Source organism: Ostrea edulis, chromosome 2 (genome assembly GCF_947568905.1).
Source record: "Ostrea edulis chromosome 2, xbOstEdul1.1, whole genome shotgun sequence".
NCBI lineage: Eukaryota > Metazoa > Mollusca > Bivalvia > Ostreida > Ostreidae > Ostrea > Ostrea edulis.
Window position 1 is genome coordinate 12,726,012 of NC_079165.1, and position 26,693 is coordinate 12,752,704.

Below are 26,693 nucleotides of genomic sequence, written 5' to 3' on the forward strand. Positions count from 1 at the left end.
GAAAGTTTGGGAGTAGCACTGTAGGGAGAATTTGTAATGGAGAAACGCATACTGCATTATCTAAGTTATAGAAAGTCGGGGCATTCATGACTGGTCCTTGATACAATTACATGTATATGAAACTCTGTCAGGAAAAAGAACACAAAGTTACATAATTAATGTCTTGCAATACACTGGAATATCGATGTTGTGTTGTCCAGCCATAACAGATTACAGTGTTTGCTTTGAGATATAACATTGTAATAAAGACCATGACATATTCTTGATGGGCCATGATTTTGTAAATGCAGATCTAGAGGATATAAATCCGTGCAAACCTTTCCAGATATTGGGAGTGTATAGTACATGTGTCTGTCACAGCAGGGTGTGCCCAGTGTTACACAGGCCAAAGTAAAAAATGGATTGTTGTAAAAGTTTTACTGAAGAGACAACAAATTGTAAATGTCTGGACTGTAAGATGTGCAGAGCACTCTGAGTTAGTCGGGGTTGAATATGCGTTGCGTATTTCTCGAGTTGAGTGTACGCCAATGATGTGGGAGGATACTGGTCTGTTCACAGGGGCTAAGCCCGTTTTGGGCCCGAACTCTGTGATACCATAAATATTTAAGCCCGTTTTCGGCCCGAACTCTGTGATACCATAAATATTTAAGCCCGTTTTGGGCCCGAACTCTGTGATACCATAAATATTTATGGTATCACAGAGTTCGGGCCCAAAACGGGCTTAGCCCCTGTGGGTCTGCAGGGCCGTAAATTACATGGAGGCGGAGGAGGCAGCTGCCTCCTCCAACTTTTGAGCCAAAAAAATTAAAATTTAAAGTTCATTAGAATTTATGTTGTTTCCAATAACTAAGAACATGCTATCTCCCTTAAAAAGCATTCCAAATCTTTCTTTTAGAATGAGTTAGTCAAGTAACATCTTAGAAGGCCCTAGAATCAAGGATTTTGCACGAAACGTGTTCAGTGTGCTCAGCGTCTGGGGGCCTGGGCGGCCCCCAGACCCCCGCCTAATTTCCTGCCTCCTCCAAATTGAAGGTTAATTTACGGCCCTGGTCTGTTAGGATTTAGGACAGCTCTATATGTCATGAATTTACAACAAAGATCGTATAAATTTACAGGTGCCTAAACCAAAGAATCGCGGACTGCGACAAAGACTGTTGAAGTTTCTAGGAGTGAAATAAAACACTCGTGAATAAACATGGATACAATATAAATCCCTTCTAAGTTTTCTGTGTTATATATAAAAAGTTTGGAAATAATGTTCTTAGTTAGATTAAATATATGTTAACGTCATCAACGTGTTTTGTTGTTTTTTGTTTGTTTTGCTGTTTTTGTTCTTAGGGTGGGGGTGGGGGTATTTTTGGACTTCCTTATAATTGCAATAACCCACGCTTGCAATTGGTCAGCGTCCGTCGTTTTCCATTAATAATTGAGCATTCTTAACTTTGTTCTTGATAGCTACTAGTACTAATATTCCAATTCTTTTAAATTTGGTATGAAGCATCTTTTGGACACGGGGGACATGAATTGTAGGTTTCAGGACTCCTGCATTCTGAGGCCTAAGATCGGGGCTAAAACTGTCAAAATTGACCAATTTTCAATATCTTCTCTACAACCTCACATCTGGCAAACTTAATGCTAGTTATGTAGAAGAGGAAGGCCTAGCAGCTACAAAAATTGCGAATTTCATGATCTCCGGAGTAGAGTTCAGATTCAGATTGACATTGGCGAGAAACTAAAAATCCAAGAAAGAACATCCAGGAATAACAACATTATGGCAGTGCAAATTCCATCAAGTCGAACATCAGTGAAGAAGGAATCATTCCACCCATGTACCATCAAGGAGTGGAATTTCTCTCATATCTATGCCTGTAAGATACAGATATTCTATGAAAGAAAGGTATGAAAGATATTTCTATCTTTCATATCACGTGACGTTTATCTTTCATATCCCATGGGGATCCGGGTTAGAATAGATCCTCAGTACCCCCTTGCTTGTCGTAAGAGGCGACTAAATGGGGCGGCCCTTCGGATGAGACCGCAAAAACCGAGGTCCCGTGTCACAGCAGGTGTGGCACGATAAAGATCCCTCCCTGCTCAAAGGCCGTAAGCGCCGAGCATAAGCCTAAATTTTGCAGCCCTTCACCGGCAATGGTGGTCTCCATATAAGTGAAAAATTATCGAGAGGGATGGCCCTGTAAATATATGCCTCGTGAAAGGAAACTGCATCTATAGGGCCATATCAAAAGCCATTGAAGAGGGACATATTGAATTTCATGTCATGACCGTACTATAACTTGTAAAAAAAAAAAAAAAAAAAAAAATTCAGAAAGTATGCACCACAGGCAACTTATACAATACTTACGGCTTTTGAGCAGGGAGGGATCTTGCCACACCTGCTGTGACACGGGGCCTCGGATTTTGCGGTTTCATCCAAAGGACCGCCTCATTTAGTCGCCTCTTACGACAGGCAAGGGGTTGAGGACCTATTCTAACCTTGATATACATGTACACGGGACACTTTTATATAGAGGAACCAGCTATATAAAATAAAATCATCTGTGACTGCTCGGGACCACTATAGGAAAGAACAGCATGTGCGCACCTGCAAAGCAAACCCGCACCTTCATCTCATTCAATTACAAGCAGTAAGCGCTGGTATTTAAATTTTTTTAATCTTGAGCAAAAGAGCAAAGCTTCAATATATGCATTAGCATAAAAAAAATGTAAACTATTATGCTTAAATTAGAAATGCAATGTTGATTACATTTCTTTCACAAACTGAGAAAAAAAGTTCACTTGGTACACAATAAACAAGGCATATAGATCTAAAGTAGATACTACCATATTAACTAGGTTGTATTAAAAAAATCCATGCAAGATTTATTTACAAACATAAGTGCTAAAAAGGTCAAAGTTTAGATCATAAGTAAATATTTTGATTCATCAATATTCAGTTTGAGTTTTATGACATGAATTGTAAGTAAATCTATTAAAGGACTGTAAAGACTAACTGTGAAAGTTCAAAAGATCATCCTCCCAACCACCTCCACAAAAAGCACACCGAACCCAGTTTTCTTAGTAATTTGTTGTACAAATTACAAATATATATCTATACATGTTTATTGGACTTCAATTAAAAATTCACCAGGGAAATAGGTACAATGTATGTACATGTATTAACAATAATAATAATTTTACTGCTTCATTCGGTCTCAATTTTCTATTACATGTACATAGTATTGCATATGTTTTTTAATTTTCAGTATCCACTGGAAAAAGACCGTTTATAATAGAAAATAAACCCTTTCTAACACTTAAAAAAACAATATACATGATCAATACAGTTAACTATCAATTGAGGAATAAAATGTAGAGCTGGTCATTGGAATGGACAGGGTATGGTTCAATACACATCCTACAAACATTGAACACAATTCATACATTCATTGGAAAATTATCCAGGGATGAAAAATTCATTAAGCACTATTCAATATTCTATGCGATATAGCATATTCAACACTGGATCTTTACAAAGCAAGTAAATATTGTAAAAATCTGTTATCTACATGAAAAACGTACAAATATACCAAGGTATGATAGTTTGCAAAAAAAAAAAAAAAAATAATAATAAAATATCTTAAGAACATATATCAAAATAAGATTGCCTTTGAACACCCTTTAAAACCATCAGATTTAAAAAAAACTTCCACATGAAAGATGAACAAGAATGGCAATTATATGGATTTGTAAGTTAGAAAAATCATTTTCCATTATTTTTCATATGCACATACATATTTCAATGCTTTATCTACAAATTAAAATCATATCATAATCATTTAATACCTGAGATAATCAAAGCTGCTTAAAATGATTTTTTTTTTTTTAAAAACAGATACATATAAAGTATGAGCAAATAAAGTGGGCATGAATTTATTCTATAGATATACACATGAGTAAATAAACAGTGTTAAAAATGAACTAAGCATATGCAGTGAAAAAAAGTACAAATGTATGTCAGACAACTGAAAAATCTAAAGAAAAAAAAATGTCCATACACCACTAAAAAACTTGCTAATGCATGTATACCACTTTCAATTATACACATGCAGCAATCAAAGAAAACAAGAAAACATTAACCAAAAAAAAAAAAAAAATATTAATAAATATTGATCTGAAGTAATCTTCTAGCTGTCCTTGTGTCTGTCAGTTCTGTGACAACTACTAAATTGAATATGAAAGTTACTTATTTTGTACAATTCAAAAGTTATCATCACTGTACAAGTTGCGAGAAGACAGATGTACACACTAAGATATGACCCAGATCTTTGATTCGGAGGGCATGACAAATAAATAGATGTACAAATATTACATTTAGATTTGACAGTACTACAGACAGCGGTCACTACAAACTCTGGGCGTGTCAATATTCTTCAAACCATTGTATGAGTTTCTAATAAGAACAGGACTGTATGTAGATGGCAGATTTCAAATTCATAACTCATAAAAAACCAAAATTAAAAGGCAAAAATAGACTGAGAAACATAATAGTGCACTTCAAAACATGTAGAGATTAAAGTTTTTGTTGTATTGAAATCATTAAGAGTGGATGAATTATCATCTATAATAACAAACAATGGTGAACCTATAACCCCAAACCCACAGAATATTTGACCTCTAGAAAACAAGAGATTGTACAATGTACAGTAATTTGACCTCTAGAAAACAAGAGATTGTACAATGTACTGTATTTTGACCTCTAGAAACAAATGACTGTAAAATGTACTGTAATTTGGCCTCTAGAAAACAAGAGATTGTACAATGTACAGTAATTTGACCTCTAGAAAACAAGAGATTGTACAATGTACAGTAATTTGACCTCTAGAAAACAAGAGATTGTACAATGTACAGTAATTTGACCTCTAGAAAACAAGAGATTGTAAAATGTACTGTAATTTGACCTCTAGAAACAAAAGATTGTAAAATGTACTGTAATTTGACCTCTAGAAAACAAGAGATTGTACAATGTACTGTAATTTGACCTCTAGAAAACAAGAGATTGTACAATGTACTGTAATTTGACCTCTAGAAAACAAGAGATTGTAAAATGTACTGTAATTTGACCTCTAGAAAACAAGAGATTGTACAATGTACTGTAATTTGACCTCTAGAAAACAAGAAATTGTACAATGTGCTGTAATTTGACCTATAGAAAACAAGAGATTGTACAATGTGCAGTAAATGATTTCTTTCAGGTTGAAATTTCAACATTTACATACATCTGGATTTCCAATGTACAGTATCTAACACAGTCTGACACACTATGAGAAAAGCAGCATTTTCCCCCTCCATGAAAAATCCTCAAATACATCAAAATGTCATGTACAAATTAAATAAGTCAATTAATCTTTGAAAAGATTTTCATGATCAGAAACATGTACATGTGTATCATGAATCAGTTAAAAAGAAAATTCATCATCATGAACATAATGAATAAAAAATTTTAAAATGTTTTTGATATTTAGTGATCACAATACGAAGTTTTGATTACGCTCTTTACAATGTATTTTAAATTGCATTTTTTACTGAATGTTTGATGAAAACTTTGATGATAACAATGTATAATTGACATGTTGTAAAGGTTTTGATCGACTTTCTGATCTAATGACAGACCCTGTATACATTTACAAAACAGGAAACACTTCTAAATCACAATTCCACAGTTTCTCTCTTTTCAACAATTGAGTGTGTAGCATAATATGCCACAACGCTCACCTGATGAGGCCCGTGTGCCACAACGCTCACCTGATGAGGCCCGTGTGCCACAACGCTCACCTGATGAGGTCCGTGTGCCACAACGCTCACCTGATGAGGTCCGTGTGCCACAACGCTCACCTGATGAGGCCCGTGTGCCACAACGCTCACCTGATGAGGCCCGTGTGCCACAACGCTCACCTGATGAGGTCCGTGTGCCACAACGCTCACCTGATGAGGTCCGTGTGCCACAACGCTCACCTGAATCACCTTGGACCTGCTGTTCTTTGTTAGAAGATATTTACACGCTTTAGGAAAAACTATCTGCTATATCTGAAATCTAGTTACAGTATAAGTGAAACATTCTCTATATCAAATTAGAATTTCTGGGAATGTTTGATTTTTCACTAGATCTAACAATTTAAAAACCATAAATCTGATAAGAAAACAAAATATTACTGCAAAATATTTCTGGAATGTAACTGTTGGAGTTCAACAAATGTGGATTTCAATGATCAATATAATGAAATCATATGAATAAAATCCTGTTTTGTACATTTTATACAACAATAAAACCTGGTTTATTTCTCGGGGAGATCACGGAACATTATGAAGTGATTACAGGGACGATTCTGGAATATTACTATAGTCATATGGCAAAAATATCACAGACTGTGGGTCTAGTGTTCTATCATATGGCTGACTGGGCTGCCCGGAAAGTGGAGAATGATGGGAAGGCCGAGTGAATTCCATGGACGATAAATGCTGAGGGGGTTTTGAGATTCTTCTCCTCCGTAAGTCTGCCACACTAATTGGATTTAGGACTTCACGGATAATGTCCGCTTCCTTGACTCTGCCAGACAGATCCAGACGAACATCATTTCTCTGAAATATTTAAGATATGATTAGTTTCTGACACTTCGATGAGTGAAAATGATAGCACATATACATATACATGTTATAATACATTCATGGAAGTGATTGTTAGAGTTTTCCATGATAAAATAAGAGGCCCATGGGCCACATCGATCACCTAAGTCACCTTGGCCCATATCTAAAGATTTTCTCTACATATTCACATGCAAAACTTTGATCTCCTTTGTGGCCCCAACCTACCCCATACGGGCCCATTTTAACAAACTTGAATCTGCATTATGTCAGAAAGCTGCCACGTAAATTTCAACTTTTCTGGCTAAGTGGTTCTTGAAAAGATTTTTCCCTATATATTTGCATGCGAAACTTTGATCCCCTATTGTGGCCCCATCCTACCCCCTGGAGGCCAGGATTTTAACAAACTCTAATCTGCACTATGTCAGGAAGCTTTCACATAAATTTGAACTTGTCTGAACCAGATTTTCAAAGAATTTCCCTATAGTATATATTTGCATGTAAAATTTTGATCGCCTATGTGATCCCATCCTATCACTGGGGGCCATGATTTTAACAAAATTGAATCTGCACTATGTCAGGCAGCTGCCATGTAAATATGAACTTTTTTGACCCAGTAGTTCTTAAGAAGGTTTCAAAATATTTTTTCCCTATATATTCACATGTGAAACTTTGATCCCCTATTGTGCCCCCCCTCCCCCCTTTAACCCCAGTGGGCATGATTTTAACAAACTTGAATTTGCACAATGTCAGAAAACTGCCATGTAAATGTGAACTGTTCTGTCCCAGTAGATCCTAGAAGAAGATTTTTAAATAACCCTATCCTATTTTTGTGATTATACCTCCCCCTTTAAAGGGAGTGTCACCCTTCATTGGAAGAAACTTGAGCCACTGTCACCCAAGGATGATTTGTACCAAGTCTGATTGAAATTGGCCCACTGGTTCTCAAGATTTAAAAAAAATTGTCAGTATATTTTTGCTATTTTGCTATTATCTCCCCTTGGAGAACGGCATTTCCCCTCATTTCAACAAACTTGAATCCCCTTCACCCAAGGATGATTTGTACCAAGTTTGGTTGAAATTGGCCTTGTCTAGTGTGATTTGTACCAAGTTTGGTTGAAATTGGCCTTGTCTAGTGGTTCTGGAGAAGAAGATGAAAATGTGAAAAGTTTACAACATTGACAGACAATGGAAAGTTTTGATCAGAAAAGTTCACTTGAGCCTTTGGTTCAGGTGAGCTAAAAAGGGAGAGACCCATGGGCCACATTCCTAAACTGAGTCTCCTTGGCCCTCTATTGTTCAAATATTGTGATTTTAAAAACATTATTGTTTTAATCTTCATTCATATAAAAAATTGTGACCTCATATTTTGGCCACAACCTAGCCACAAAGGGTCACACTTATATAAGAATCCTGACAGTAACACACCTGAATCCATACAACATGGAGACAACACAACACCAGTGTGACTAACTGAATCCATACAACATGGAGGTAACACAACACCAGTATGACTAACTGAATCCATACAACATGGAGACAACACACCACCAGTGTGACTAACTGAATCCATACAACATGGAGGTAACACAACACCAGTATGACTAACTGAATCCATACAACATGGAGACAACACAACACCAGTATGACTAACTGAATCCATACAACATGGAGGTAACACAACACCAGTATGACTAACTGAATCCATACAACATGGAAACAACACAACACCAGTATGACTAACTGAATCCATACAACATGGAGATAACACAACACCAGTATGACTAACTGAATCCATACAACATGGAGGTAACACAACACCAGTATGACTAACTGAATCCATACAACATGGAAACAACACAACACCAGTATGACTAACTGAATCCATACAACATGGAGATAACACAACACCAGTATGACTAACTGAATCCATACAACATGGAGGTAACACAACACCAGTATGACTAACTGAATCCATACAACATGGAGATAACACAACACCAGTGTGACTAACTGAATCCATACAACACAGAGACAACACAACACCAGTATGACTAACTGAATCCATACAACATGGAGGTAACACAACACCAGTATGACTAACTGAATCCATACAACATGGAGGTAACACAACACCAGTATGACTAACTGAATCCATACAACATGGAAACAACACACCACCAGTGTGACTAACTGAATCCATACAACATGGAGGTAACACAACACCAGTATGACTAACTGAATCCATACAACATGGAGGAAACACAACACCAGTATGACTAACTGAATCCATACAACACAGAGACAACACAACACCAGTGTGACTAACTGAATCCATACAACATGGAGATAACACAACACCAGTATGACTAACTGAATCCATACAACATGGAGATAACACAACACCAGTATGACTAACATGATCTTGCTGCTCTGGACAAGATTCTAAAGAGATTTTCTTTTATGCATACATGTGCATGCATTACATTGTATGTTAAATTTGATGCACCCTAACCAGGGGTGGTATTTAGATTCTAAAAAAAAACAACGTTGAAACTACATCACTTACGAACATTTTGTTATTATTCAGTATGGCCCTGATACTCTTGATTTGTAAGTTTTGATTGATTTCCTGCACACTTCTATATAAATCTTTGATCTCCACCACACCCCTGGGCCCCTGAATTGGACAAACTTGAATTTGAACTACCTGGAGATGTTTGCATGTTACATGTAATACGACTAACCATGGTCTGCTGTTATTGAGATGAAGATTATTAAAGATGTTTCCCTATACCGTATAAGAGGAATGTTTAGTGAGACACAAATGTAGGGATTTTTACATAACAAGAGGCCCAAGGGCCTAGAATCGCTCTTCTGATAAATTGTACAACCCCACCATTTCTATTCTTAGCCTCTTAGTATTCTAAATCTTTAGTTAAATCCTAAGAATTCAAAAAAAGTAGGTGAATGTGACCTACTTTTTAATTTACACATTTTGAGAACCCAAGAAATATCAACTGACAAAGTTTGATGATTTTAAGCCAATTAGTATCTGAATATTGAAATATAGCTGTCAAATTCCAATCGTAGGTCATGGTGACCTACTTTTTGGTCATCGAACTCCGAACATGCAAGACCCATCAACTGACAAAGTTTGATGACTGTAGGTCAAATAGTATCTGAAATATATAAATATAGCCGTCAAATTCCAAAAGTAGGTCAAGGTGACCTACTTTTTCGTCAACACCCTTCAAACATGCAAGACCCAACAACTGACAACGTTTGATGACTGTAGGTCAAATAGTATCTGAATTATATAAATATAGCCGTCCAATTCTAAAAGTAGGTCAAGGTGACCTACTTTTTGGTCAACACCCTTTGAACATGCAAGACGCATCAACTGACAAAGTTTGATGACTGTAGGTCAAATAGTATCTGAAATATATAAATATAGGTGTCCAATTCCAAAAGTAGGTCAAGTTGACCTACTTTTTGGTCGAAACCCTTCGAACATGCAAGACCCATCAACTGACAAAGTTTGATGACTGTAGGTCAAATAGTATCTGAATATATAAATATAGCCGTCAAATTCCAAAAGTAGGTCAAGGTGACCTACTTTTTGGTCGACACACTCCGTTGACTCAAGATGCATCAACTGTCAAAGTTTGATGATTGTAGGTCAAATAGTGTCTGAAATATAGTAATTTAGCTGTCAAATACCAAAAGTAGGTCATGGTGACCTACTTTTTGGTCGACACAAACAGAAGACGAAGACGCATCAACTGACAAAGTTTGATGATCCTAGGTTTTACAGTGCCCAAAATATGCATCTAAAATTGAAAATGTGAAATTTGAATATCTGCAAAATTCAAAAAGTAGGTCACTGTGACCTACTTTTTTATAAATATGTTTCAAGGCCTCAAGATGCATCAACTTACAAGATTTGATGATTCTAAACCTCTCGGTATTTGAAATAACAACTTAAAATATATCTATAAATGATAAGCCATAAAATTCAGAAAGTAGGTCACGGTGACCTATTTTTCAGTTGACGCATTTCAACGTCCCATGATCCACCAACTGACAAGTTTTGATGATCATAGGCTTCAAAGTGTCCAAGATATGCATCAAAATTAATTTTAAAATAAATACCTGCAAAATTCAAAAAGTAGGTCACCGTGACCTACTTTTGAGACAACTTGACACAAGGTCCTAAGATGCATCAACTGTCAAAATTTGATGATCCTAGTCCTTATAATGGCTAAAATATCTAAGATTTAAGGAATTTAAAAAAAATTTAAATTTAGGTCAACTTTGAAGTGACCTTGAGACCACGCCCTTTGCCCCAGGGTAATGCCTTGAACAATTTTTAATCTACAACATATCCTCATCCTTATGTGTAAGTTTGGTGATAATCTGCCCTGTGGTTCTTGAGAAGAAGATTTTTTAGCAACCACTACTTTTGTTTGTATTTTCCTGATTATCTCCCCTTGTTAAAGGGTCACATCCCTTTATTTAGTATGTATGAAAGCCCTTGGGCCAATGATACCCTGTACCAAATTTGAAAGAAATTGGCCAAGGGGTTCTTGAGTTATAGCCCTTTTTCTAAAAAGTTTACGCACACCGCACAAATGGCCATAGCATTAGCTCTTTGAGCCTTTGGCTCAGAAGAGCTAAAAATGGGTAATTATATGTATTTAGTGAGAGCTAATTTTAGCGACTTTATAATTCCAGTAAAGGTATCTATTGCAACCGATATGGAATAAATTGTTACTAGCAATATTCAATTTATCGACCTTATCACTCTCGCTAATAATGTCAAACTTAAATCTTCACTAAAACTTCTGCTAATACAGTATACATGTATATATATACCCATTTAAAACTTTGATCCCCTATAGTGGTCCCACCCTACTCCAGCGAACCATAGTTTGAATAAACTTGAATCTGCACTACCTGGGGATGCTTGCATATCAATATAACTAATCATGGCCCTGCACTTCTCGAGAATTTTTTTCCCCATTCTCATGTAAAATTGGGATCTTGTATTGTGGCTCCAGGGGGCCATGATTTCAAGATAGCATAATCCTTCATTTTACTCACGGATGCTTTATGGTGAGTTTGGTTGAAATTGGCTCTGTGGTTTCGACAAAGTTGAAAGTATTAACAAGAGGCCCACAGGCCTTATCGGTCACCTGAATACTAGTGAAAAAGTATCACTACTTCCATGGGCTATGAAATATAGAAAAAATTTCCTGTTCTGAATATCTAAGCTAAATTCTAATGTTCACCAACAGTATAAAACAAGATGTGTTCTTGAAACTTCACTGCCCTCAAAAGTGCATACACTGATGAAAGGCTTTAAATAATAGGTGTATTAACATTAAAATATCAAAATATATGACTAATTTGGACTCATCCTAAAGTCATAACCCTGGTTTGTGAAATTCACCATTTTTTGTACATCCTTTTCTGCTATTCCCAAGTATGCATTTAGATTTTATACAGTATCAGCAAACTTACACATAAATACTATATACTAAATTTGGCCCCACCCTGGGGTCAAAACCCTTACTCTGGGGAAAATCAAATGTACAAGTTTGGTAAAAGATTACCTGCTCTATCCATTTACTTTCAATTTAGTATCAACAGCACTAAAGAAGATGTTATTTAAGCGTTTTACACAGAAACACTATATAACAAGTTTGGCCCCGCCCTGGAGTCATAACCCCTACCCCCGGGATCATGAAATTTACAACTGTGGTAGAGGCTTTCCTGCTCTACATCACTATGTATTTAGTTTTTCATACATGTGTGTGGTTCTTGAGAGGAAGATTTTTGAAAATTGGTCATTTTTGGGCAGTTTTTGCCCTGCCCCTAAGGCCCCAGAAATCCTGAAATTTACAATTTATGTTCCCTTTGTTCTAAATATGTTTCATACCAAATTTGAAAAGAATTGGAATGATAGTTATCAAGAAAAAGTTAAAAATGTCTATTGTTCACACATTTAATAATGACCATTTTGGCCCCATCCTGATACCAAAACCCCTACCCCTGGGATCATCAAATTTACAATTTTGGTAAAGAACTACCTGTTCTTTCTAAATATTTATTTACTTTCAATTTAGTATCAATAGCACTAAAGAAGATGTTATTTAAGCGTTTTACACATTAACACTATATAACAAGTTTGGCCCCGCCCTGGGGTCAGAATGCATACCCTGGGGATCGTGAAATTTACAATTTTGGTAGAGGCCTTCCTGCTCTACATCACTTTGCATTTATTTTTTCTTACATGTGTGTGGTTCTTGAGAAGATTTTTGAAAATTGGTCAATTTTGGGCAGTTTTTGCCCCACCCCTAGGACCCCAGAGGTGCTGGAGTCCTGAAATTTACAAATTATGTCCCCCTTGTCCCAATGATACTTCATACCAAATTTGAAAAGAATTGGACTGGTAGTTATTAAGAATAAGTTAAAAATGTTCAATTGTTAACGCACGACGGACGACAACCAATTGCAATAGGTCACCTGAGTTTCCTCAGGTGACCTAAAAATCTATGAACAGATGACACCAAATAGGATGTGATCTTTCAGCTCAAGTGAGCTAAAAAAACAACTGCATCAGATGCTTTATGTTAAATCATAGAAATTAAGAAACACGTCACTTTTAAGCTGCCATTTACAAGCTGAATTATTACTCTCTTATCAATCATTATCTGTTGAATAATATTTTGATGCAAAAATTCTGACCTTTTTTCTCATCTTTTTTCTGACTACGTCATCAGCCTCATCCTCTCTTTTGTCCTGAAAACAGAAAAAAAAATTCTGACCACTCCCAATTACAGTTACTTGACCTATTTTCAAGTTATTTGCTCTTATGTGAAAAAGGGGGGGGGGTGTTAGTGATTACTTGAATGGTTGAGTGGGAGACAAAGTAGTATAAGGGAAGTGGAGAAGATATGATGTAATTTCAGCATCACCAATAAGGCCCCACTCTAGAGCCCAATACTCTGATGCAAGGTCATAAATTTCAAGTTTGCATGACTGAAAACTTCTGATACATTGGATTAATCATTTTCTATTCTAAAATGGCTTGTTGATGCAAAAAAAGATGGGGAAAGGTTTAACTGTGGTGACCAAATCAGAAATCTGTAAACGACAAGATGTGTTTGTGAAACACTAATGCCTCCACATGGCAGCAAAGTAATTCTGATATCAAAAGAATGATTTTGTAACAAGGAATACACAGGTGAAATATGAAAGCCATACCACTCAGCATTCAAAACTTATGAACAAAGTTAATTTTTTCAAAACTAGGTCAAACTGCAAGGTTATGAGGTCAAACATTTTGGTACCAAAAGAATAAAGTCACAGCTGGAATACACATATGAAAGCCATAAGGTAAAAAATATCAGTTGATAGTTTCTCAGGCCAAAAATTTTGAATTTTGATGAGGGAGGCAGGTATTTATTTATTTTTACTTAGCAGTAATACGAGTTATCTTTCCTTTTTATGTTGACTGGAAGGTGATGATAACAAACAGTGGTCAATCTCATGACTCCTATAAGCAATACAAAATAGAGAGTTGGGCAAACCAGAGGTAAGATCAGATGCCTAGGAGGAGCAAGTATCCTCTGTTGACTGGTCACACCTGCCGTGAGCCCTATATCTTGATCAGGTAAACGGAGTTATCCATAGTCAAAATCTTAACTGTAGCATGAGTTACATGTACTTTTCTTGATCATGTACATATTTATATAGAATAAGCAATGAATTTTTTATTTTTATAAAAAATAACTTCACATTACTTACTATTAAATGTATACTATATTGTTCTTAAACACTTGCACACAAATGAGTATGCATTCAATGATTATTTGATCTAAAAGATACTTAAGATTTTATTAAAACCTTCTGAAAGTTTTACATGAATATCTATAAGACAAGAGTTGCCCTCTTTACATAAATAAATTTGAAATTGAAAAAAGAATCCATGTGGTACCTTTTCATCAGATGCGGCAGGTCCTGAGAAACTTTTGATTAATATATTTGGGCCCAACACTAACTGGTTGACAGTTATGGTCAAGGTTAATGTTTTCGTGGACAGGCAGACCAAAAACTATATGTTACTAAGTCTCTGATTAGCCAGGCATATAAATAATTTGATACAACGTAGGATCGTGGAAATATGTCTACAATGGTACTTACATGTCTGTACACTAAAATGGCTGCCGGAATGTAAACCACGAGTGAGAACAACGTAACAAACAGCACAATGTTGTCTCGCATGAAAATCTCTAGAAGTAAAAATAGCAGAGTGTAAAAAATGTCAAAGTGGTATACATCATCTTCATGTCAATAGGTGACTCTGATTTCAATCAATTATCATTTCCTTTAAAATACCCAAGTTGGTGAAGAAAATTCTTGCATTTGCCATTAAAGTAAATGAAATGAGGAGAATAACATCACAGTTAAGTATAGGTTTATAATTACATGTACCAAAAGAGTTTGTTATCTGTTGTAAAATGACTTTCCAAAGTCTCTCCTCTGGTAACGATGACTTCACACAAACACCCTGAAAAATGTTCAGTACTATATGTATTATCAATTCAATATATATGTACAACTCTAAAGTGCCATGGGACTCCAAAGTGCAATGGTTTGCGCCAAACCTCGATGGTGTGACATGCCAAAGTGTGATGGTCCACACTCATGCAACAAATTGTGATGGTCTGACATGCCAAAGTGCGATGGTGTGACACGTCAAAGTGCGATGGTGTGACACGTCAAAATCCATTGGTTTGTAAACGACACAGTGTTTTGGTACAGACTGAACCAACCGTGCTTAAAAAATTGTTTCACCAAAATATCAGTGCAAAATCCATGCACAAAAAATAAGAATAAGATCACCAAATATAAAAGTTTTGACATCAAATTCTATTTCAATCTCCTTTGAATTGCAACATCTGATAAATTCTGATAATAATTGTTGTACTTTTGGACAATCCCAAAGTAAATGGTAAATTGTTTCGTCTTCCCTATCACAAAAGGTACATAGTTTAGAATCTACTCTACCTAATTTGTACATATAGCTATTAGTAGTTAAAATGTGGTGGTTAACTCTGTATTGAAACCATAATAATTTAGAATCCAATGTAGTCAAGAATGGCAGGTAAAAGATTGCCTTCCATTGGTTATCAGAGGTAATGAAATATCTACTCCATTTCTTTTTTCCTGTGGGTATAGCATCTGATTTATTGAGAGTATCATACATAGGTTTCGACCCTTTCTTTGTTAAAACAAATAGTTTGATATTCAAGGGAATAAGGGGTTTTTGCACAGATGCTTTATCTGTAAAGTTATACTTTTTCATATCTGTGGCTACTACTTGTGTTATACCCATATATGTTAAAAAATTCATTTGTAGGTTAAATCTGTCTTTAAATATTTTAAAATTTATAATTTCTCCTTTTTCGTCAAGTAGATCATGTACATTTTTTATTCCTTTATCATACCATGTTTTATAGGTCATTTCAGGTCATACAATGCATTACTTATAATAATCAAAAAATATATATATAGGAATAGATGTCAAAAAATCAGCTAACACTTAAAGCCCTTATAAATGATTGGAAACAATTGTATCAAATCAACCTGGATAGTTATAAGGAAAGAAATGAATTAGATAAATTTAAAATGGACTGGGAAAAATGGTCTCCATTAGTCAATTGACTCCCTCCTCTCTCTCTCTCTCTCATAAAAAGAAAATGAACATTATAATATATATATGTACGCTTAAATATATTCATATTCTTTTGTATCTACTTTTGTGCAAATGTATGTCGATTGAGTGAAATAATAATAAAAAAAAAAAAAAAAAAAAAAAAAAAAAAAAAAAAAGAATAAGAAATTATTTCATTTAGTTGTCGTGTTATTAAACACAAAATTTTCCAATGCGAAATCGTATAGAATGTTTTGCATTATAGCATACCCCAAGGAATTTAATACGTGTACGTCAAAGTAATAAATGATCATGAATTAAAGACTGTTTGGGTGAAGTAGAGAGTTCAACAACAAATGTACTCTGCTGTTCTCACAATCCTCAACAGTGTAAACCTTGCCGTTCTCACTATCCTCAACAGTGTAAACCTTGCCGTTCTCACAATCCTCAACAGTGTAAACCTTGCCGTTCTCACTATATAATCCTCAACAGTGTAAACCTTGCCATTGCTGTTGTCCATGTTGCATTTCTTTTTTTATTTTGAAAGACGTTAAGAATGACGTCACAAACGTTACTGAACTCCACACCATCGGATTTTGGTGTGACCATCGCACTTTGGCGTCCATAATGTTAACAAACCATCGCACTTTGGCACAGCCTATTGCACTTTGGAGCGATCATCGTACTTTAGAGTCTTACAGATGTATCAACAATATTTTGAACATCATTTCTACATTGAGCTTGAAAAATTGCAGGAGAAAAAGAAAGTGGGGATATTAGTGCAGAAAAATGCCTATTCTGAAACGAAATACAGCATCATTAAAGCATCAAATACAGGCTACCTAGCTGCAATAATGTAGCCCTCTCCGGTTTTTTTTTGGGAGAGAATAAAAAAAATTGGATAGAGCTACATTATTGCAGCTACAGACTACTAAGAACTTGATTTGCTCCAACATTTCATTGCAGAGAAGTCACACATGAGAAAAGTTTACAGATGACATAGTCCAACAGACTTTTGAGTTCACATGAGCTAAGCATGTGATTCAGCTATGGTTTAGTTTATACAGCCAGACAATGTGTAATGATAGCCATTTCCTCATGAATGTGATACAGTTGTGAAAAAGGTGCATGTGAAGCTTGATGAATATAGAATATCTTAATGGCTGGGAATTATGTCAGAAATAAAGGTAGAATGTAAGTATAAAAAAATGAATTTTATATTTGAAAATACATGAGGGTATGCATGAACTGCGACGTTTCACAGCGACATATTTTATGAAGCGCTATATACCTGCATCAATTGAAATTCATTTCTTTTTAAAATGAAATGTCTTGTAATTTCAAAACTTCCCATTCATTCTACAAAACCTACTTAGAGGTCTGATTATAAAACTACTACCCACACGACATGTACCGGTACACTTTACACTGCAAAGATACACATACCTTGTGATTCAAACAGGTCAAGTACGGTGATTTTCCTAAAACTTGAGTTTTATACAGAAAAATGTCTGTTGTACACTTATGGATTAATTTCCATGGCAATTTTGATAAAAATCACTTGGCGTGAATTACACGGTGCTATCAAACTTTTACCTGAGCGATCGATAAATGTGTTGTCCCGTGAGTTATCGCTCGTACATGTAGCTTATGACGTCATCTGAGACAACTTTCGATTGCATTGGTAGGTTTTTATAGTGGTTATATAGAAAAGTCCTGCATTTATGGTACTATGCGCTGCTTTGAACTGCAATGTGAAATCGTGACAGGGGTTAAGTATGTTTCTTTTCCCAAAAGACCCTAAATTTCGAAGAATTTGGACACTGAAACTGAAAAGAGACACTGAGATTTGTGACAAGCCACGAGGATCAGTGAGTGACACTTTAATATTCGCGAGGATCAGGTTTCCATCAACCCTGACACACCATCCTGTTTGACTCTAAACAAAGTGCAAAGTGATATTACCTGGGCATCCTACAAAACAAGTGGAGGGATGTATTTCAATTATAAAAAGTTCAACCCAAAAAAGGGGATGCAATCCATCCATCTCTACATCCACCACTGAATGCTTTAATGTGACATAGTATTCATTGGGTTTGTGATTGCACATAAAAATTAATGTCACCCATTACCTAGTTCGAATTGATTTTATTTCATTTATCAAATGAAATATCTTTCGAATATTGTCGTACTCATACTATATTTATAAGGGACTCATCATTTCATTTCTTCACTATATATTTTGAAAAATAAAATATAGTAAAAATGGAAATGAATTAAATTAAAAAAAACCCATTTTGATAAAACCTTATTTATTGCGAGGTCAGTCCAATTTCCAAAGCTTTTTTTTCAAGTTCATTGTGCAAACAAGTACAAGTTTTTCCTTTTCCTAATATGCTTTTAAGTAATTAATATATCACGAATCATTAAGGCAAAATTTCACACCTCAAAATGCTAAAATTCGTTAACTTTGTGCCGCAATATTTCAATTTCGCATTTGACGTTTGTTGTGAAGAAATTACATGTACTATTAGGCCTAATTTACATTTTATGATATTGTATCTACATGTAGATGTTTAAAAAAAGGGGGGGGGGGGTACAAATAACGTTGTGCACAATAAGTTTTTTTCTTTTGTCTTTTGTTGTTCTTTTTTCAAAAAGGCATTTTTCAATTAAATATATATCTAGTTAAACACATTTGAATCTGAATCTGATCAATCTCATACTAGTAAATCCCATAAAAAATACAAACGTGAGTCAATCTAGTTAAAATCAGATCCTAAAATATGCTCACAATCGCTACAATTGAGTATACAGCGAGTATCTATGAAGTCTGATTTTGATTAACCTAGATTGTGTAAATTTAACACAAAGATTATCTTTTGATGGATTTTTTTCCAATATCATTCCCATTTTCTATGGACTGGCCTGGTAAATAATTTCTAACTGAGATTCCGATGAGATATTTGTCGAACATATACATGTATATATCATATATATTAAATATTACTATCTGATGGTTTCAAAACGCCGGGTGCAGGTACATACATAAAAGGTTGAATCCCTAAACTCACGTGTATTTATGGTATTTCACCGTCACTATCCACGGTGTTGCTAAAACTGGCAATTTCTCACAGAAATTAAAACGATGATATACATGCAGGCGTAAACAACTACAATTGTCTCAAAAGACATAATAAGAAAGGGCGACAATTCCTTCAATCGTTTCTATAAACAACGATTTTTGAATAGGTATTTTGCGCATTTACCTGGATTTAAAAAAAATATCAACACATCAATAAACTTTTCAAAAGGGGTTTCCATGAATTATAAACTTTATTTTTAAATCTATTTTTATTACACTTGACCTTTAAAGCACATCAATTTTTCGGACCCTCTATGGTTTTATGTTCAATACTGGACTGATGCAAATCTAATTCTAGGCAAATGAACACTAGCTTTCACCAATATAGGAAGGAAAGAGAAAATCATGTTCTTCAGCACATCAATGCACATTCTTCAGACCCGCTACAGCGGATATCATACATTTTGTTTATAATTCTGTCCATTTTGTTTTAATAGTTCCTACAGCTGTTCTGGTAAATAAATCTACCCCCTCACATTTGGTTTTAATAGTTCCTAAAGCTGTTCTGGTAAATAAATCTACCCCCTTACTTTTTTACAGAAGCCATGGACACAGATCTGTCCATCAGTAAGGAGTGGTGCTCCAGGATACGGCGCACACTCCGAGTTTTCTGACGCCTTACAGCATTGTTTACAGGAATTTCCCGATTGGTCACTGCATATACATGGCAGCTGTCCACGAACTTTACAGAACCCCACACACACGCCATTCTGACAGGTTCCTCTGAAATTAATAGGGACATGTGTACAACATGAACAAAAGCAATTTACGAGTGCATTACCATATACATGTACATTTAAAATAGAAAAGTTCAGTATCATTTGCATTTCAGAAAGGACAGAGTCAATTGTCACGTTTTGCATGAAAAACTTACTTTTGAGGTATCATATACTGTGGAATCATTACTGTTCGTGGGGGATTGATGTTCATGGATTTTGTGGGTCACTACTACCCACGAATTTACGTGTCCTCGAGCATTTTTTAAAACCAAGTAGAGTTATCTCTCCTAGTGACATTGTATCGCTTACCCACGAAATTACGTCCCCATAAACCAGCAAAATTTTGCTTGCCCACGAACATTGGCCCCCACGAATTAAAATTATTCCACAGTATGCATGTTAAAAGATTGTAAAATAAACATATGAGTAATCAAATTCATTTACATACCCATCAATGCATGACACATTGCTCTTGGGGGGAGGATTTGGACAAATAAAGTCGACTCCACTTGTTCTGGTCAAGGAAAATCTAAGTCTGATCCTTCACAAATGCAGCTGTTTTCTACATCTTAATATTCTCATTTCAGTTTTGTTAGTACTACAGTAACTGTTGAACTTCGTTATCTCAAACATCGATAGTTCGAATGCCATAGAAATGTCAAAGTGATCAGAAGGGACTGTCCCAACCACTTATTCTTTAAGTATTAATTACCCTCAATATCTTGGATATCTCGAAAAATTTTCTCAGTCCCATCAAGTTCGAAATAACGAAGTTTCACTGTATATGCTTTTTGAATGTGTTATATTTTTTGTGAAAAACACTGACTTTCTTGATATTAAAGTCTGTATATCACAAATTATAAAAATAAATATTAAATGTCTATTTTGTTTGTACGTTTTGTAGCATAGGGGAAGAATGGGGAATTTCTACATAATCAGCTTTGCCAATTCAATAATACAAAACACATACCTATACTTTCATTATTTATATATATACCAAAATTGAATTTCACACCTTCTCAACATTACAGTAACTCCATAATTAATAATATCAAGAGTCACCTGGGCACCTGAATTCAAATTTTTAAAATGCCTTTTTACTATCTGATCCATGTGGCTCCACCCGGTGACCCCGTGACCTTTTCTGCTGATTGATGGACATTGAATTTCAAAATATGTCCATAATGATAATGCTCCCACTTGTCTGAAAGACGATCTGATATCATCGTCGCAAACCACGGTCAATATGTACGATCCTCTCCCATCAGGAGAGAGCTATGTGGACTCCAGACCGTGGCTTGAGACAATGATCTGATGTAGATATCAAGAATATTAATACACCTCCAACAATTTAGCTCCACCCTACCGCCTAAATGTCAACCCCTGATCCTAAAGACATGAAATTTCACATAAGTTTGTAAGAGCTAGGTCTCTAAAGTCCTGATAACTACATTGTATGTACCACGTTTGTCTGTTAGATTCTGATAACTATGTACCACGTTTGTCTGTTAGATTCTGATAACTATGTACCACGTTTGTCTGTTAGATTCGTTTTCTGGTGCAGACAACTAATGAAAATCAGTCTCCATCTCTATTAGGTCAAAAAGACATTATGGACCTTGAAATTCATTTATTGTGCTACATGTATATAAATCAAAATTGGTTCCTTAGTTCCAAAAATTCCAAGGAGATCAAAATTAAGAATGCAGCTGAAAGCACTAGATGGCAGATAATACATGGTACAGATTGACTCAGGTGAACTATAAAACTGAAGAGCAAACTCCAATAATTTGTTTCCCATGTGAAGAGCCTTCTATCAAATTTTAACTGCAGCACCTACATGCATATTACAACACTGTAATCAAAGGATAATTGCACCTCCACGGATATTATAACACTGTGATTGCACCTTACCTATAACACTGTAATCAAAGGATAACTGCACCCACACCTATATTATAACACTGTAATTAAAGAATAACTGCACCTACATGTATATTATAATACTGTAATCGAAGGATAACTGCACCTACATGGATATTATAACGCTGTAATCAAAGGATAACTGCACCTACACGAATATTATAACACTGTAATTAAAGGATAACTGCACCTAAACATATACTGAAACACTGTAATCAAAGATAACTGCACCTACATGTATATTATAACACTGTAATCAAAGGATAACTGCACCTACATGTATATTACAACACTGTAATCAAAGAATAACTGCACCTACATGTATATTACAACACTGTAATCAAAGAATAACTGCACCTACACGGATATTATAACACTGTAATCAAAGGATAACTGCACCTACACGTATATTATAACACTGTAATCAAAGAATAACTGCACCTACACCGATATTATAACACTGTAATCAAAGGATAACTGCACCTACATGTATATTATAACACTGTAATTGAAGGATAACTGCACCTACATGTATATTACAACACTGTAATCAAAGGATAACTGCACCTACACAGATATTATAACACTGTAATCAAAGAATAACTGCACCTACACGTATATTATAACACTGTAATCAAAGAATAACTGCACCTACACGGATATTATAACACTGTAATCAAAGGATAACTGCACCTACATGTATATTAAAACACTGTAATCAAAGGATAACTGCACCTACACGGATATTATAACACTGTAATTGCACCTTACCTATAACACTGTAATCAAAGGATAACTGCACCTACATGTATATTACAACACTGTAACCAAAGGATAACTGCACCTACACGGATATTATAACACTGTAATCGAAGGATACTTGCAGTGACTGATTCCTAGACAGCTGCTGTCATCGGTCAGTGCCAGGTGACATTCGGTATTGTTGTTGGCCAGTTGACAATTGTTTGTACAACATGCATAATTCACAGGACTGTAAAACGTGAAAAGAAAAAAGTGTTTCACATGAGGATATCAATCTGACATACACACTTTCTTTGTTATTCTTAAAAAAGATTTAAAAATATCTCTATGTAAAACTATAGACCCCTGTTGTAAATTAATTACATACAAATGAACCTTGAAAATAATATTTACATTTCCTGACCAATGTTTTTGCCTTTTATATCATTACCAATTGATATGATAACCATTTCCACATGAATGTGAACAATGTGCGTATGAATCTTGATAAATATAGTACGACTATTTTAACGACTGGGCATGTTCCGACAGAAATGAAAGTAAGATGTAAATATCAGAAATAAATTTTAGTTTTGAAAATACATGAGGGTAATGAACAGCAATGCTTCACATTGGCATACTTTTCACGAAGTGCTAACACACCACTTCATGACATATACCGGCATACAGCATAGCACTCATGCCCTCACACATTTTCGAAAATGAATTTTATTTCTTATTCTAAAGTAAGTATATTTTGGCCAAACTTCTATGTTCAAAACTGGCATAGTTCCCTGACAAAAATGAAATAAGAATTTCCTGTGAATATGCATATTTACGTAATAGGCAAATTAAATGCAAAGTTACATGAAATTCTGTTGAGCAGTTTCAGAGGAGTTGTGCTGACAAGAACAGGACTGACGGGTCAAAAACATTATACCCTCAACAACTCACTGCATTTGTATAATTCCAGTAACTCTCAAAGGAAAATTTGTCCAAGTAATATTTTGCCCCCCCCCCTCCCCCCCAATCATGACATACCCTTTGGAACTTAGCAGACTTTGTTCAATATCTAACATCAACTGTTAGATATGTGAATTGTGCAACTTAAATTGTAGAGAAGACAAATAACATTAAATTTTCCTTCTTGATTGCCTCTTCTACATTGAAGAGAGTAATCATGCTTTTTCATAATATATCCAAGCTCAGCAAGAACTTTATCTATTTAACAAATAAGGATAAATTCATTTGGTTGATGATTAATGAAGACAAACTGAGTGAATATCTTAAATTAGTTAAAACTTTCCGAAAAAGAGGTGTTGTCATTAAACTACAAAAATGCATCTTACCTAATATCATTCATATGTTGGTATAACACAGATATTGTCCATTTACTTTTGTATGCATCTGATATTTAAGTCAAGTGTATTATTTCCCCATATGTTGCATCTACATGTAGTTTGTACATGTATATGTAGTTTGTACATGTATATGTAGTTTGTACATGTAGTTAATGTTGTCATCTTTTCTGAAATGTCTTTCTTTATAAACTGCCTTTGCTGTTATGCCCCCGGCTCAATATTGTAACTGCCTCTCATTTTCAAAGTTACGACTCAGCAACAATTGTGTCGACAGAAGACGGAGAAGATTTCTATACATGCCCCTATCCTCAAATTTCATTTCAGGTGGCATAAATATATTATGAATTAAAATATTTAGTTTGAAGTTGAAATGTGTATCAACTGAACTAAAATACTTTTTATGTCCACATTCTATTGAGTAAACAAAGACTAACAGATGTGTAAGACAGACAGACTATGTACAGAAAAGATCACTCACGAATTTGCTTAGGTAAGAAGATTTAACTGGTTCACACTGCAGGCACCTGCTCACCTGCACACTACATGCACCTGCTCACCGCATGCACCTGCCAATCTGCACACTGCATGTATCTGCTTACATTGCACCTTTACACTACATGCACCTTTGCACTACATGCACCCTCACACTACATGCACCAGCCTACCTGCACACTGCATTAGCCGCTAACTGACATGACCTGCTGCAACACCCATCTGAGAAAGTTCCTGGGTCACAAGCTTCTCCCACATCTATACGACCATTTCCACACAATCCGATGCCTTCCCTGGGTTCTGGAAACAATATGATGGCTTAAAGACCCACAGTAAAACCTAATACATCTACATTAGATCCGGAAAAAATACCCTCAAAAACACACAAAGACAAAAATAAGCTGAAGATGCAGGACTTTGATGATATTTTCATTTTAGTTTGCACATTGTAATATTATTATAGCCATTAGATAAAATTTTCATTCAAAATAGCCAAAACTACAAGACACATTAACTTTCTATACAGGGCACCACTCAACTAATATCTAATTTTGAAAGCAATGTTATCATACCTAAAACATCCCCTTTGGGGGAGGGGGGGGGGGGATTAAGGGTTGCATATATATGTACTCGTATTCAAATTCTTTGCAACATAAGTCAAAATAGGCTATTTTTCTGTAAAGAATTGTCAAAATAGACTATTTTTCTGAAAGAATTGTCAAAATAGGCTATTTTTCTGTAAGAATTACAAACTTTTACAAATTCGTACTCCTTGTTCTAGCTTCCATGAATCAATTCTGTTAAGATTGAAATGCTCTATTAATGAAAGTATCAATTTTGTCTTTAACTATATCAATTTTTTCTTAAATTTACATGTATAGGTACATGTCAAGCAGATATTTGGCATGTATGAATTAAAAGTTAAGGCAGACAATTTTTGTATTTTATATAGAATACTGCTCAATACTAAGCTGGTGGATAACGTGGGAGAACTGAACAAGATGTGAAGGGTTTCTCAACACTACCCATGACGTATATGATTTCATAAAAGTTATAATAATATGTAATTATCTCTCAAACTTAAGTCTAAGTAACATCTGGATGACTTTTATCAAATATCATAGAAATTAGCGTCTTACGTGTTACCATACCTACAGTTATATACATACACAACACTGCATCACACTTTCTAACATTCTATGGTTTTTAATTGGTTGAGTAACTATAGTCACTGTTAATATCAATTTTTGAAGATATTATTTTAAAAGATTGTTTATCAGAATTGGGAAAAATCATTCCTCTGTGTGCTTCGATCAACATATAAAAAAATACCCAATGCTTTTCGGAACTAAAGGTGCCCTGAATTACCTGTCAAACATTTGCTTCCCTTGGCTAACAGCACACTGTATATAGCTCGTCTACTGCAGGGGGAAAATTTCTGAAAAGACAGAATGAAACTGTTATAAAGTTAGTCTTCCATTGACCATAAAATCCATCTCCTGAGGAGGGAATTCCGTCTGAAAATCAATTTGCCAGGCCAGTCGCAGCAAAGGAAATAAAAAATATCATGATTGAAAAAGAACAAGATCTGCGGCTCACCTGAGTCATCTTGGCCTATATTTAAAGATTTTCCCTACATGTTCACATGTAAAACTTTGATCCCTATTGTGGCCCAAACCTAACCCCCAAGGGCTACAATTTTACACACTTGAATCTGCACTATGTCAGAAAGATTTCATGTAAATCTCAGCTTTTATGGCCCAAAAGTTCTTGAGAAGAAGAATTTTAAAGACTATCCCTATATATTAGTATCTAAAACTTTGAGTCCCAATTGTGGCCCCATCCAACCCCTGGGGCCATGATTTTAACAAATGTGAATCTGCACTATGTCAGGAAGATTTCATGTAAATGTAAACTTTTCTAGCCCAGTGATTCTTCAGAAGAAGATC

General features: G+C 35.2%; 1 protein-coding gene across 1 annotated transcript in view; it reads right to left on the minus strand.

The window, feature by feature from the left end:
- Positions 1 to 6,143: 6,143 nt before the first annotated feature.
- The window catches only part of LOC125681301 (ADAM 17-like protease), a 66,076-nt gene continuing 45,526 nt past the window's right edge, over positions 6,144 to 26,693 (minus strand). The window contains exons 13-21 of the mRNA XM_048921327.2: positions 26,113 to 26,182; positions 24,918 to 25,044; positions 23,031 to 23,141; positions 20,676 to 20,735; positions 20,039 to 20,231; positions 15,142 to 15,217; positions 14,851 to 14,939; positions 13,393 to 13,446; positions 6,144 to 6,636 (exon numbers count right to left, since the gene is read on the minus strand). Coding sequence (XP_048777284.2) covers positions 6,370 to 6,636; positions 13,393 to 13,446; positions 14,851 to 14,939; positions 15,142 to 15,217; positions 20,039 to 20,231; positions 20,676 to 20,735; positions 23,031 to 23,141; positions 24,918 to 25,044; positions 26,113 to 26,182 — 1,047 coding nt within the window. The 3' untranslated portion in view covers positions 6,144 to 6,369. The remainder of the gene's footprint in view (positions 6,637 to 13,392; positions 13,447 to 14,850; positions 14,940 to 15,141; positions 15,218 to 20,038; positions 20,232 to 20,675; positions 20,736 to 23,030; positions 23,142 to 24,917; positions 25,045 to 26,112; positions 26,183 to 26,693) is intronic.